Genomic DNA, 14,206 nt, shown 5'->3' with positions numbered 1-14,206 from the left:
CTCGGCCATGTTGGAAGTTTGGCGGGGCCCAGCGCCCAGGGGCAAGGACCAGGACCCACCCCCCAGGGACACGAACACCCCCGGCTCAGGTGTAATATGAACCCCCCCACCGCGCGGAGAGAGCACCGCCGGGCCCAGGGAGCCGGCACCCAAGGGACACGGCCGCCATCGCCAAGGGGCCCGCACCCCCCACCAGGGAAGGGGTAGGGGACAGATGGACCCAGGTCCCACCTTCCTTGTAAAATGTGTGTGCGTGTATGGGTGTTTGAGAGGGTGTTTGTGTGCATGTGTGTGTGTTTATGTTTGAATGTATATATTGAAGGGGGAGGGGTGTGTGTACTAAGGGGGGTGCAGTTAAAATTGGCGAGTAGGGCACTAAGGGGACATCTCCTGATTACTCACAGTGATGTCCCCTCACCCTCCACACCAAGGGGCCCTAAATGTCTAAGGTGCGGTTAAAATTGGCGGGTAGGGTGCCAGGAGGACATCTGCTGCTTGCTTGCAGTGATGTCCAAGCACCCCCCCTACCAAGGACCCTACATGTCTAAGGTGCAAATAAAACCGAAAGAGGGGGGGCCCACTCCATACGGCAACCATAGGAGGGGGGCCACTCCCAAGTAGCCCCCCCCCAAGGCGCATCGCAGGCTAGACCCCCCACCCCCTCACCCTAATATGAGGTTATATAAGGAAGGGGGTAAGTTGGGGACAGCTGGTAGACTGTCCCCCGGTGGCCAAACAGCCGTCCCCCAGCCCACCCCCAGCAAAGGGGCCAGGGCCACCCAGCCCAGGGGCCCACCCCCGGAGGCGCCGACACCCCAGGCCCGGCACCACCCACCCCACACAGAGAGAGAGGAGCCAGAAAGCGTCGCCCCCCCCCGGAGCAAGCCCAGGCCCCCACCCCCAGACGCCGGCCCTAGAAGAGCTCTGGTCAGGCCTCGACGGGACCGAGGAGGCCAACCGGCCGAGGCAACCACTGATTGCCTCAGCGGAGACCCCGACCCGCTAGCCCCCCTGACCCGTACTAATAATGGGCCCCCCCTCCCCCCCAGAACGCCCTCCCCCAGGACAGGGCCAACAAGCCCCCCACCCCACCCCAGACCCCGCAGCCGAAGCGGGTGACACCCAGAGCGACCGGGGGCCCCGAGAGGGTTGTCCCGTCCCGCCCCAGAGCCAGGAAAGGGCCGATCCCAGCCCCAGGTGCAGATGGGCAGCCCATCCGGCGCCGCTGGGCCCCCCCCACCCGAGCAGGGCCCCCCGCCAACCCCCCCCAGCACAGGCAAAGGGACCACCCCCCTAAACCAAGCCAGACCACCACCCCACCCCCCCACCACGCACCCCCACACCCAAGCCCAGAGGACCACGCAGCGCCCCAGCCCGCCCCACCCAGGCACCGGACCCGACCCCCCGACCAACGGAGCCCCCCACCGCCCCCACCAGGCACCGGAAGCCCCGACCCCCACCCCAAACCACGGCAGAAGGGCAAGGAGCAGCGCCGACTCTGCTTTCTAACAGCAGGACTCATCCATCTAGCGAGGATGTGGATTGGTCAGAAATGGTGCTCTGTATGTCTTCTCTACCAAAATATTTCTAAAACTTTTGGGTTTTTAACATTTTGAAAGAACCTTTATGGTGCCCAATTGGGGCCAATAGTTTTGAAAATCAAAAATACAACAATTTAAAACTAAAGCTGAAAAACTGGCGTTGAAACTCAAAATAAAAAACAATTAAAAAAAAAACTGACAGCTCCCACCCTCCTCATTCTGATTGGTCCTTAATCTAAGCCCTGCCCCAACTCGCCAGAACGGGGCCAAAAGTCGAAACTGAAGATTTTTGATTCAATTTTTTTTAAAAAAAGTTGAAAGTGAAAAAAAGATTTGAAAGGAAAATCTGAGTTTGTGAATTTCAAATCTGAAAAATTGAAACTGAAACTAAACAAGGTTATATTTGACTTACGATAATTTACGTTTTTAAAGTCTTCTTTTCATTTTATTCATTTTGAGTTTCAATTTTCAGCAAATAATGAGCCAAACTTTTTTGGTGGCATACGTTCACCCTATTCTACATCCCAGTCATGACCTGAATGCGTCATAGAGTTTTTATTAGCATGATACTATAGAAATAACATATATAGAAAGAAGGAAGGGACTCATATAACACAGATATGAATTTATTTCTATCCAATTATTTGTGCATTGCTTTGCTCGGAGAATTTAGCGGCTGCTGACTTGTTTACCTGCTGCTTAGCAACAGAGATGCTCTGAGGATGACAGGCTTTTCCTCAAAACAGAACCAGCTTCAAGAAATATGACTCCTGTCAAGAAGAAAAACGGAGGCGATGTTTCGCTGTTGACAGAAACTGATGGCGTTTGTTGAACGAGCTGAAGGGAGTATTGTCAGGAAGAGGCTGTGTAGGTTTGAGACGGCTCCGGTGACGCTCCATAGCATCCGATCGGCATCCGATCCGCTCTCATCTGCAATCCGATGAAGAGAGGAAGTGAATCCGAGGGCATCTTCACAGTCTGCTGACCATAACTAGGCACTGAGGCCTGAAGTGAAATCATACCAGGAGGCAGAGTGATGAGTCAGCTGTGGCTCAGAGGGCTGGACTGTATTACACCTAACATTTCTGTATGTGAGCAAAGGGGACGCGGTGAGGAGGCTGAGCGGAGACTGGGATGAGGAGAAGGAGGGAACATGAGCAGAGACTGCAATACCTTTAGGGAAATCCCAGATGCCTGTACTCTCATGTATTTGGGTTCCTAAGGCTTTAGTGGTGTATTGTGTGGAACATAAAATGGTGAATGACTGGAGGAAGCAGTTTGGAGCAGATGAGAGATCAAAACATGGACTTAATGAAAATATTTGCCCCCACCATCATGCCACAATTAACGTTCCAAAACACACACATAGGTGTGTGTGTGTGTGTGTAGCCTTTCCAACTCTTGAATTGACTAATTGTAATGGACACCATTCTGTCCTGCAGTCGTCCTGGACTAAAAGACCAGATCGCTTTCAGAATTCCTACTCTGTCTTTGAGCAAAAATGTCATCACCCTCGCCACCAATTAAAAAACTCATCCAGTTTGCCCACACCTACTACCTGGGCAAAAGGAATTATGGGCATGGTGACCCCCCCCCCCCCCCCCCCCCCAGCCACAACACACAACAAAGACAAAAAAAACAGATGACATCACAGTGGGAGAAACTGTCAAGAAAAAAAAATAAAATCCAAATTCTCTGATGGGGCTCAATTTTTTTCAAAATCCACAAATGAAAACAACAACATCCATGTCGGAGATATCCAAGTGAAGTTTAGAAATTATTATGGGATGGCCACATATTAAAATACGGCTTTGCGCCCATTTTGTGGCAAGGTGTGAATTTGGACAATTTTCCCATTTTCCTAGTTTATGGAAAACTTGTTTGAGCGAGTTTCACAACATTTTACAGGTTGTGTCTACAACCACGACCGCATCTTCATTAACCTTTGACCTTAGGAAGAGGCAGCCATGTTGAATTAAAAAAAAAATCCTTTCTAGTACCAGCTACAAGTTACAACGCCGCTTTTATCACCTCTTAACTCCTCGAGCATCATTGTGAGCCACTTCAATCCATGATCCGCTGGCTCCACCTGTATGAAACAACATAACAAATGACATACACACATTGGGAATGTTTTTGTTAACAAAAAACATCAGTTGCCAAGGAAATCCAAAAATGTACTTTTGCTGGTTTACCTAAAACTACACAGACCTGTTCATGACCCAAAGGCAACCAAAAACTTAAATGGTTGCTATGGAAATAAACCAAACGCAGCTCTGACCAGGCTGGAGGAGAGAGGGGCAACGTTGAGTGATGGGCCTGAAGTAGCTGCTCAGCCAGTGAGGGCGGTTAAAAAGGGGTAATGGATGGGCGGTGAGGGCCGTACAACACTTCTCACGCTTAAACTCAAGATTATTTTCTCGGTTAACGTTTTAATCGTAAAAATAAACGTAATTAGTCACAGGAAAATAGGCAGGGATCCTTGTCCGGAAAATCAGTTTAAAAGATTACGAATCAATACCGGATTTTCACATTTTCAACATCCCGTCAAAGTGGTACAAAAGATTGGGAATGAGATGTAAGGCAAAAAGTTTCTGTGTTTAAACGTTTCAAATTCACTGAAGCTCTTTGATCGGTCTGCTTTCTCCAGGTGGCCTGCGAGTCGGAGCACTGCATCATAAAACGGGAACATGAGAAATGTATGGAGATGATGACGTTGCACAACCCAGATGGAGCGGAATACGGTAAGGTGTGGGAATGCATGCGTGGCTTCTGGCCTCCTCTTTCCGAATAACTCAGCCTGAAGCGGGCGGCTGTTTCCACGGTTCGGTTGCTATGGTTAAGTGGTTGCAGGTTTGAAGCTGGGAGAACATAACCACCGATAAAGGTCATGCATGGAAGAATTAATAAAATGCAGGCTTTCACAAGAAATTATTTGACATTTTTTCAGATTTAAAAATCATAAAGGTACCTTCATGTGCATTTTCACTTTTCTTCTTCCCCGAATAACCATAAATAAAGAACGCAAGAATGTCCTGGAAGAAATCATGTTCTTGGCCACGTATTGTGGTTTTGATTTTAGAATCTTTCATTCTTTTTATTTTAGAGCAGTTTAAAGTCTTGCCCCACAGGCTACAAATCCAAAATACCGAAAACCAGATCACAACTTTAACAACGGCTAAAAGAAAAAAAAAAGAAAATCACTGAAGATTTGGATGGAGAGACAAGTTTAAAGAGAAAAATAGCTAAAAGGGAAATTTGAAAGGTCAACGGTAAATTCGTTCTGTTCTGGACACTGAGAGGTTTCTGCTGTATTCTGCGTTTCGCTGTGATTGTCGGCGTACAGCAGCGACGTGCAGGAAAAAGATCCTTTTGTTTGTTTCACTCAGAAACATAAGGCATCAATCAGACATGCTGTCACTTTCTGATCCAGCAGTGGGGTGGCTTGTTTTTCCACCAGCTTTGACCTTTCACCCCTGTCACCCACTGTCCTTTTAAATGAGGGCATCCTGCTCTTTCTGCTGACAGACAAAACACTGGAGCACCAAAGTGCTGAGGTTGCAGATCAGAACACATAGAACACCTAAAAATCCAACTTCTTAACGTGGATCAATTTCTATGCCTATCAGATTTTTACACAAGATGGATTGTTTGAAATATAACTCCTTAAGTACTTCTGATTGTATCAATAGTTCATTTGAATTTACTAAATTTGTTTATCCCTGGAGAACCCAACAACAATTTGCATCATGGCATTTTAAAGTAAATTAAACAGAAATGGTTTTCATTTGTTCCCTTTGGGAAGCAGCAATTAACAGCAGCCACAAATGGAAAAACAGAACAAAACATAAAGACAAAAAAAATAGAGAAAAAAATAGATTCAATAATGTTCTTTTTAAAAAGGTGGAAAAAAAAGACCAAATTTGACCCTGTGGGTTCTCCAGGGTTGTTTATGATAATACAACAGAAAGTGTGGAATTTCCCATCATGCATCAGTCAGAGAAAATGTTTTCTGTCCCTCAGAGAAATGTCCAAGCATTCATCAAAGTCAAAATAATTTAAAAAAAGAGCTATGATAAGAATGCTTAAGATTTGCTCCAGACTTAGAGTGCAACTATATCAAATTAGCTCAATGCTGTGATTAATAACAGAAAAGATCTTCATCTTTGAAGGGAAAACCTGTCTGTCTTTAAGATGTTGCAGCAAAAATGTCATTTGCAGGCCAGTAAAGAAACAGCATGTTGTGCGAGCAGCGGCCAGTGACGCAGGGAGAGTGTTTTATGAAGCCGGTTACCTCAGCGGTTCAGTGCGGCTCATTTGGCTCAGATTTGCCCTTTAAAAGGTAATTGGCTCCGTGTCCGGCTCAGCAGACAGAACCAAAACAGATTACCGAGCCGGGCAGAGAAGAGAAAAGGTCTGCAGACGCACACAGACACCCAACTCCTGCATGTCTATTTTCTTCATTTGCAGCAGCAAATGAACCCGGGCTTAACAATGTGGTGGACCCGTGGAGAGGAAGGCAGGGAGAGGGGCAGGTGGAGATCCGCTGAACAGAACGCAGGAGTCACGGAGGTGGAAAAAAAAGGCCAATATTGTGGAGAGTTGTGCAGATTTGTTTTCTTTGCAGTGGAGTTTCTTCTCAGTAAACTGAAGAATAAGAGATCTCAACATCCTCTGAACATTTGAGTTCCAGTGCAGCATCCAGTTTTGTTTGATGATAAATGTATCGCTGAATCTGGTATAGAGAGGTATTGACGGAAAAGGTTGGTTCTATTCGGACAAGAAAAGTACGGTGGCCCTGACGTCCAAAACACATCAACAAATGAACGCTGCAACGTATTAAAGATCACAAACGTCAATTTACAAAGTAGAACAAATATTAAAAACCACAATTTAGTTAATAAAACAAAATTCTAGAAACCAAAATAAAAGCAAAGAAAAGCAAAAAAGAAAGATTTAAAATAAAAATAAATGTTATAGAGAACAAAAGTATTTTTCAGAAAATCTAAACGAAATGTCAAAAAATGAAACACAGTAAGTAACAGCAAAAGGTAGGGACTATGGGACATCACAAAGTAGATGATGGCGTTTGGTTTTTGACGTTTATTTAAAAGCGTCTTTAAGTCTGAATACTAACTAAAGTCTTATGGTTAGTGTGGAGCAAATCTGGGTGGCTGGAGGATGGAGGTGGAGGATTTAAATATCTTGGGATATTGTTCACGAGTGAGGGAAGGTCAGAACGTGAGGTTGACAGGCGGTTTGGTGTGGCGTCCGGTCGCTGTTCCAGTCTGTAGTGGTGGGAGAGGGAAGTCTGGGAATCTTTGCTTAACCCTTGTGCTATCTTGTGGGGTCCAGATGACCCCAACTCCCAACGTTAACGTCCCTCCAAGGACTGCTGCCCCCTGGACCCGGTCCAGGATGAGCGGAAGTAGATGGATGGATGGATGGATGGATGGATGCATGGATGGATGGATGGATGGATGGATGCATGGATGGATGCATGGATGCATGGATGGATGCATGGATGGATGGATGCATGGATGGATGGATGGATGCATGGATGGATGGATGGATGATGGATGGATGGATGGATGGATGGATGGATGGATGGATGCATATCCAACATCACTTCATGCCAAATAACTTTGGGTTGAGATAATTGACAATCCTCATCATCCAACCAGTGATGTCCGATAATACCTACTTTTATCTGGTTTACTTTGAAAACAAAAGTAAATTCTAAAAATCAAACTGAAGTGATAAAAAAGCAACGGAAGAAGCCGTCACTTCAGGGCCACCGTGGACGTTTCTAGTCATGACGCTGTTCTTATTTCAGATTGTTTTGTTTTTGGCATTTTTAACAGAATGAAAACTGACCTAAACATTTCCTATACAAGAAGAAGATAATTACTTCCTCATTAAAGCTATTTTCTGTTAGTATTTTTTATTTTATTTCAGCATACCCCTGAAGAAACCACAGTGTCAAATTTGGCTGCTTTATTATTGTTATTATTGATAATGTTTATTCATTTATACCCGAAATAAACAAACCAAAGTCTTATTTGTTACAGGAAATCAGGACGACCCAACTGCAGGAAAAAAGAGGCAAAGTGGAGTGAGGAGAATAATTTAATTGAACAAAAGGCACCACTCCAACACAGCGACACGGGCCTTTAGCAAAGCCGAGAACATTAAGAGCCAAACAGAAAACCACACTGCGACAGAGAGCACAGAACCAGGGGAGCTTCAATAGAACACAACAAATGAACTAAAGTGCAGGCAGCTGTGCGCCACTTCAGGTACTGACAGGTGAAGGGGGCGGAGCCCCCCAGGAGCCACAGCCAACCTGCGCAAGAAACAAAGGAGTGAGAATAAAAAACTAAAGGAAACTGACAGACTGTGTCATTATTACCTTTAAAAACCCAGAAGAAAAGGATTCTTGTGTTTTCTGGGGTTACTGTAAGGTGGGTTGTCTTAATCTAGATGTCAGTTGACTAATATGGCTTGACAATTATATTTATGAGTTCTACTTAAGTAACTCTTGTCTAGTTTCACCGACGATGCGTTAAGATGATTACATGATGTTAGTCATTATTAAAATCTGTTAAGATGTTCATTCTTGTTTTCTGTTTCATGTATTTTGAATGAGTAAGATATTTTCTTTGCTTAAAGGTTTTTTTCTTTCCTGTTTTCCCTGATTCGTCCTCTCCAGCATGTTCCTGGATGTGGGACAACCTGACCTGCTGGCAGGCGGCTAACGTGGGCGAGGTCGTGGTGGTCAACTGTCCTGAATTCATTCACGACTACATCGGCCCAGACGAAGGTGAGCAGCGCCCCTCAAATCCAGTCCAGAGAGGATTCTTCAGAAATTCTGGATCCTTTCTGTCTCATTTCAGAAATGGGGAGGGTCAGCCGGAACTGCACCGAGTTTGGCTGGTCTGAGCCTTTCCCTCACTACGTGGACGTTTGTTTCCTCTATGACAACACCACCAAACCTGTAGGTTTATTTCATCTAAAAAGTCGACAACCGAATCCATGCCACTGACTTTCTTGTCCTCCGTTGTCAGGACATGTACTATGCATCGGTTAAAGCTCTGTACACGGTTGGATACAGCACTTCTCTGGTCTCCCTGACCACAGCTATGGCCATTCTCTGCAGGTTCAGGTCAGCTCCTCTCCTCCTTTTGGGTTGGTTTGCTCTACGACCTGCTCTTTAAATCCTCAGACGCTAAAAAGATCGCTGAAAATATGGATAAGCTGATAAAACCTCAGTGATGCATCTCTCTAGACTCATCAGCAAATGTGAATTTAGATCAAACGAATTGAAAAACAAATATAAGAAGAATAAAAACACCCATACATGCTGCAGGGTTTACGTGTGTCTGTAAATGCACTTATGTAGATTTTTGATATACATTTTATTGGTACTGATACAAAAATTCAAAGAAACCTAAAAACGATCCTGTTACCAATCTTTTTAATATGAAAAGGTAATTTAAAAACATTTAGCTCGTCTGATTCTGAATCAAAATCAGATCAAAACTGACCTGATTGTTTTCATCTTGATTTTTTTAAGGTTGAAAATGTCAAATAAAGCTCAATCTGTAGACCATGTCTGTGAAAAATGTTATTAAAGTCTCACTGCCATCATCTTTTGATCTGTTTTCATGTGCGTGTGTACTTTATGTGCGAGGGAAAAATGTCCTTTTAGAATTAAAAGTAACATCAATGGAATCATTTACACGTGTATTAGATTGTATATTTAGATATAGATGTGTGTGTATATATGTATATTTGCATTCCTTTATCTTCTATGTCTTTAATTTTCCAATTATTTATGACTAAATCTCTGAATTTCAATATATTTGTATATTTTTTGTTTGTTTTGATTGCTTGACTTCCAATTTTTGGCCAGAATACTCTCGGAAAAGGAAGTTAAAAGTGAAACGTGAGCAAAGCTTACATTTTTTAATAAATTGGATCATTTATGCTCATAAAGTCTCAAATATGATCTTTAAATGTGTTAAATATTGTATGAAATTCCCACTGATGCATTAGCAGGTCTAATGGTTGGTTCTTTTTATAACTGCAGTTCTCTACAAAATAATAAATACATTTATGAGCATGTCAGTGAGTCATTCAACAGTCTGTAGGAAAAATGATTTTCCATCAAAAGCATTTTTGTCTTAATGTGGGCAGATTTGTGCAAAAACAGCTGACTGAAGGTGTTTTTTTTTATTTTTCTTTCTTTATTTTGCACATAATGTCTTTATTTTAATCAAAAGATCTTTGAATAATAGAAAACGAGCTCTGGTTCTCTTTGGGACGATGAGGCATTTTCTGAACTCTCTCGTGTCTCCAGGAAGCTCCACTGCACCAGAAACTTCATCCACATGAATCTCTTCGTGTCCTTCATCCTGAGAGCCGTTTCGGTCTTCATCAAGGACGGCGTGCTGTATGCTCAGGAGGACAGCGACCACTGCTTCACGCACACGGTCAGTAAGCACCGTCCACAGTCAAAGCATCGTTAATCCTCTGCGATTAGAATTACTTTCACTCTGCAACAGTAATCAGGAATTTTAAAGCGCTAGATGCTCCAATAAAACAATTGATAAAGGCGCTGTTAAAGGATGTTTCCGGAGCCTAGTTTCAGTTACATAAGATGGCGTGGTTTAATGATTCCACTGGAGTACAGACACTTCTCCTGTAGATGCAGGTACATAGGATTAAAACTGAAATGCAGGAAAACTGCGGTGTGCTCCAAAGTTGTATGTAAGTGTCAAAATCAGGAAATTCTTAGTTTTTTCCATAAAAAAACTCATGGGGTTCTTTGAATCACTGACATCAATGTCAGACACCTGTGATAATCAGTTTTCCAGGTGAGTTTAATTAAAAGAAAAACTACTAAAGAAGGACGTTTCACATTACCAAGAAGACCAACATTTTCAAGCATTATGGGAAAGAAAAATGACTTCTCCGTAGTTAAAAAACATAAAATAGTTCAATGTGTTGGAAAAGGTGTGAAAACCTTGGACATTTCACAGAAACCTAGGCGTGATCATCGGGCAGAAGGAGTTAGGTTTCTGCCAGACGAATGCTGCTAAAATACCATTACAAAGCAGCTAGCGCTGGTGTCTCTGGAGTCCCACCAACATCAGGGTGTAGGACCCTCCAGATGCTTGCAGTTCTGCTATTCTAAACAACACAGACAGGCATGAAGACCCATTTTCTAACAGTCTTGTTCCCTGATGAGTGCCGTCCAACGCTGGATCGTCCAGATGGATGGAGTAGTGGGTGGTTGGTGGATGGCCACCAAGTCTCAACAAGGCTGCAACGTCAGCAAGGAGGTGGCAGAGTCATGGATTGGGCCAGAATCTTGGGGAGAGATCTGGGGCCTCATTTATAAAACTTTGCGTAGGATTTGCGTCAGAAGTGGCGTACGGATGAAACATAGGACATGCGTACGCACATAAATATACGGATTTATAAAACCGTGCGCACGCACATCCTACGCATCTTTCTCTTAATAAATCACAACCGATTCTAAATGCAGCGCAGCTTTTGCGGCCTCATGACACGCCCATAGTTGCCCATAAATAGTCCGTGAAACGCCCACAAATGAATATTCATTGATTGCGAAATCATGGCAAACACCGAGAGGAAATGAAAAAAACGTAACTTCACTCAATGTGAAGTAAAAGTTATCGTTGGCGAGGTGGAAAAGAGGAGAAAAGTGTTGTTTGAAGGGCACAGTGTGGGCATTACTAACGCAAAAAAGGCACGTGAGTGGCAAACGCCGTTAATGCTGTAGCCTCACAACCTCGGACCGTGGTTAAATAAAAAAGAAATGGTCGGACATCAAAGTCTAGGCAAAAAAACGTCTGGCGCTGCATCGCCAGAGTGTGTCTGCCACGGGGGGGGGTGGACACCGGAGCTGACCCCTCTTGATGAGAGACAAGCGGCAAGAATTGGGGAATCCCTTAGTGGAGTGGTGACTGAGGCGCAGGGGGACGCCGACGCGCCAGATGCACCGGGTGACACACCCCCAAAAGCCCACAGAGGTCCAACAGGACGGCTCGAGGAAGTGGGAACCGGCTCATCAGCCACTCGTCCTCGTTTGCCAGCACGTCTTCTTGCTGTCTAAAGATGCGTTCACTCCGAATTCTTCCATTTGCCACATCTTCTAAGAGCGCCAGATCAGCCATTGTGCGTCATTACGCATTGTGATGGGGCATTTTATTTCCATCCATTTAGTTACATCTGACAAGCTACAGATGTCGGGAATAATCAACGTGGAAATGGGAAATTGATCAGCAAATGTAATTTCTTGTTGCTCTCTGAATGGTTGAGACATACGCCATACATTGTTTTATCAAAAATAAAACAAACTAAAGGCATATGCATGAATACCATAATTCTGTAGCTTATGAAGAAATGTTTTACTATGAAAACAACTTTTCCCAGTGGAGAATTAATGCATCTCTCTCTATCTATCCATCTGTCTGTCTGTCTGCACCTATATCTGCTCCGCCAGACGGACACACTGACGGGAATATCAGTTTTGTACATTATTTCGTTCTGTTAACTATATTATTTATGAGGATGAATTGCACAACATGCCAATATTGCAGAACATATTTCACTTTTCTTTTTGCAAATAAGTGTTCATTTGAATTTCTGTTGTAATTTTCGTTTGATTTTTTTTGTTTGTTTCACTGCTGATCGATCAATTCAAACGGGTGTTGGTGTAGCTGTTAATTGTAAGACTTGCTTTGTGAAGTCTTCATGTTATTTCTGAGAGGCAGTATTGTCATTTTCACTTTCACATGTTTCTTCCATCTGCCGACGGTGTCGCCGTTTCTCATTTCACCCGTTTTTGTGCGTACGCCTGGGTCAGAGCTTGCGTGAAGGACCGCACATTTTCCCGTCAAGTTTGCTTTTTATAAATCTCAACTATTGCGTAGAGAGTGGCGTACGCCTTCTTTTGTGCGTACGCAACGTTTAGAAATGAGGCCCCTGGTCGGCCTCTTTAGAGTCCGATCTGAAGGTGTGACAATGACCTGAAAAGTATGAGGAGTTTCTGACTGACCACCTCCTTCCGAAGTACAAAAAGAAGAACCGTGCTTTCTGTAACTGACTGGAATAGCGTTTGAATTCAGTAAACATGACTTCCTAATGCAGCAACCTTAACGATTGACCATTTTCAGTTCTTTAGAGTCTATTAAAAACTGTGGAACTCTGTCGTGCGTACCGTAATAATGTGGAACAGTGCATTTTAAGGCTTTTATTTTTTGGGGAAAAAAATACTATTGTCTTTAGGAAGTTTGTTCATTTAAAAAAATTAGAGAAAAATATAATTTGCTTAATTTGGAACACGCTGTAGAAGCATGCATCCTCCTGTTTGATATTAACCTTTTAAGGTAACTCTGGTCATAAGACGATTTTAAACACCCCATTAGGTAACTAATATTCCTCTACTGGAAACAAAGGTCAAGCTATGATGTCGGAAAAAAAAAACTGTTGTTAAGCAGACATGATGAGTTAATCTAATTATCTGTGTTAATGGCTTCAGTTTGAATCGACTGCAAGAGCACTATTAACATACGATTGCTTATTTTACCCTTACTGCTGAAATCCATGCTTCCCGTCGCCATGGTGATCAACAGTCATCGTCGTCGTCGGCGACTGGGATCGCTGCTGTAATTGGTCGTCCCCTCTCTAAATAGGGACACTGGTCGTTAACATGATGTCAGTAGATTAGACTTCACCTGACATTCAGGTCTGCTCCGGCTCCGAATGTTCACTCATCATCTCCGGCTGAAATTTGTGGAGTAATTACTGTTTGGCCTCCATGCTGTCCCCCCCCCCCCCCCCCCCCCCCCCCCCCCCACGCCCCCATGACTGCAGCATCTGTTTGCGGTGTGATTTAGCAGAGTTAGGACATTTGTTACTCTGACAGGTGTGTTTTCATAGTTTTTACAAGAATAATACGACTTAAGTATAGATTTTTCCACTCAGTTGTGCCAGAAAAAAACAACTTCAAAGACTAATATAATGTAAAAAGTGGCTAGGGAAGCAAATCTTGTTTCCAAGATTGTGTGATGTAAGGCAGACCTACTAACTTAAAAAGAGCCCCCCTGTGCATTTCGCTGCTTTAACTCCTCCCCTCCTTCTTCATTTAGGTGGCATGTAAAGCAGTAATGTTTTTTTTTCATTACTGCGTGATGTCCAACTACTTCTGGCTGTTCATCGAGGGTCTATATCTCTTCACGCTGCTGGTGGAAACCTTTTTTCCTGAGAGGCGCTACTTCTACTGGTACACGATTGTAGGATGGGGTAAGAAACCAGTTTATTCTGCAACATTTATGCACCGTTTTTTCTGGTTTCAAGATGGAAAACACAACATCAATGGGGGACCTTTCTGTGTGGAGTATGCATGTTCTCCCCGTGCATGCGTGGGTTTTCTCCGGGATCTCCGGCTTCCTCCCACCGTCCAAAAACATGCTTCATAGGTTGATTGGCAACTCTAAATTGTCCATAGGTGTGCGTGTGAGAGTGAATGGACGTGTGATTGAGGATATTCTACCCTGCGACAGACTGGCGACCAGTCCAGGGCATCCCTTGCCTACGCCCAAGTAGCCGGGATAGGCTCCGGCAACCCCGTG

The 14,206-nt window shown here is 43.9% G+C and overlaps 1 protein-coding gene across 3 annotated transcripts in view; it reads left to right on the top strand.

The window, feature by feature from the left end:
* LOC101159384 (pituitary adenylate cyclase-activating polypeptide type I receptor) overlaps positions 1–14,206 on the top strand; it is a 40,690-nt gene that overhangs the window by 14,786 nt on the left and 11,698 nt on the right. For 2 of the 3 annotated variants that reach the window (XM_023965123.1, XM_023965124.1), the window contains exons 3-8: positions 4,192–4,285; positions 8,254–8,364; positions 8,438–8,538; positions 8,609–8,706; positions 9,904–10,036; positions 13,724–13,877. In XM_023965123.1, the coding sequence (XP_023820891.1) occupies positions 4,192–4,285; positions 8,254–8,364; positions 8,438–8,538; positions 8,609–8,706; positions 9,904–10,036; positions 13,724–13,877 (691 nt within the window). Of the gene's footprint in view, positions 1–4,191; positions 4,286–7,105; positions 8,006–8,253; positions 8,365–8,437; positions 8,539–8,608; positions 8,707–9,903; positions 10,037–13,723; positions 13,878–14,206 lie in introns of those variants that run through there. The other variant, XM_023965126.1, reaches the window with a different exon arrangement.

This window comes from Oryzias latipes, chromosome 17, assembly GCF_002234675.1.
Source record: "Oryzias latipes chromosome 17, ASM223467v1".
NCBI classification, from domain to species: Eukaryota; Metazoa; Chordata; class Actinopteri; order Beloniformes; family Adrianichthyidae; genus Oryzias; species Oryzias latipes.
Note: the sequence above shows the minus strand (reverse complement) of the source record. Positions and strands in the feature narration are given on the sequence as shown.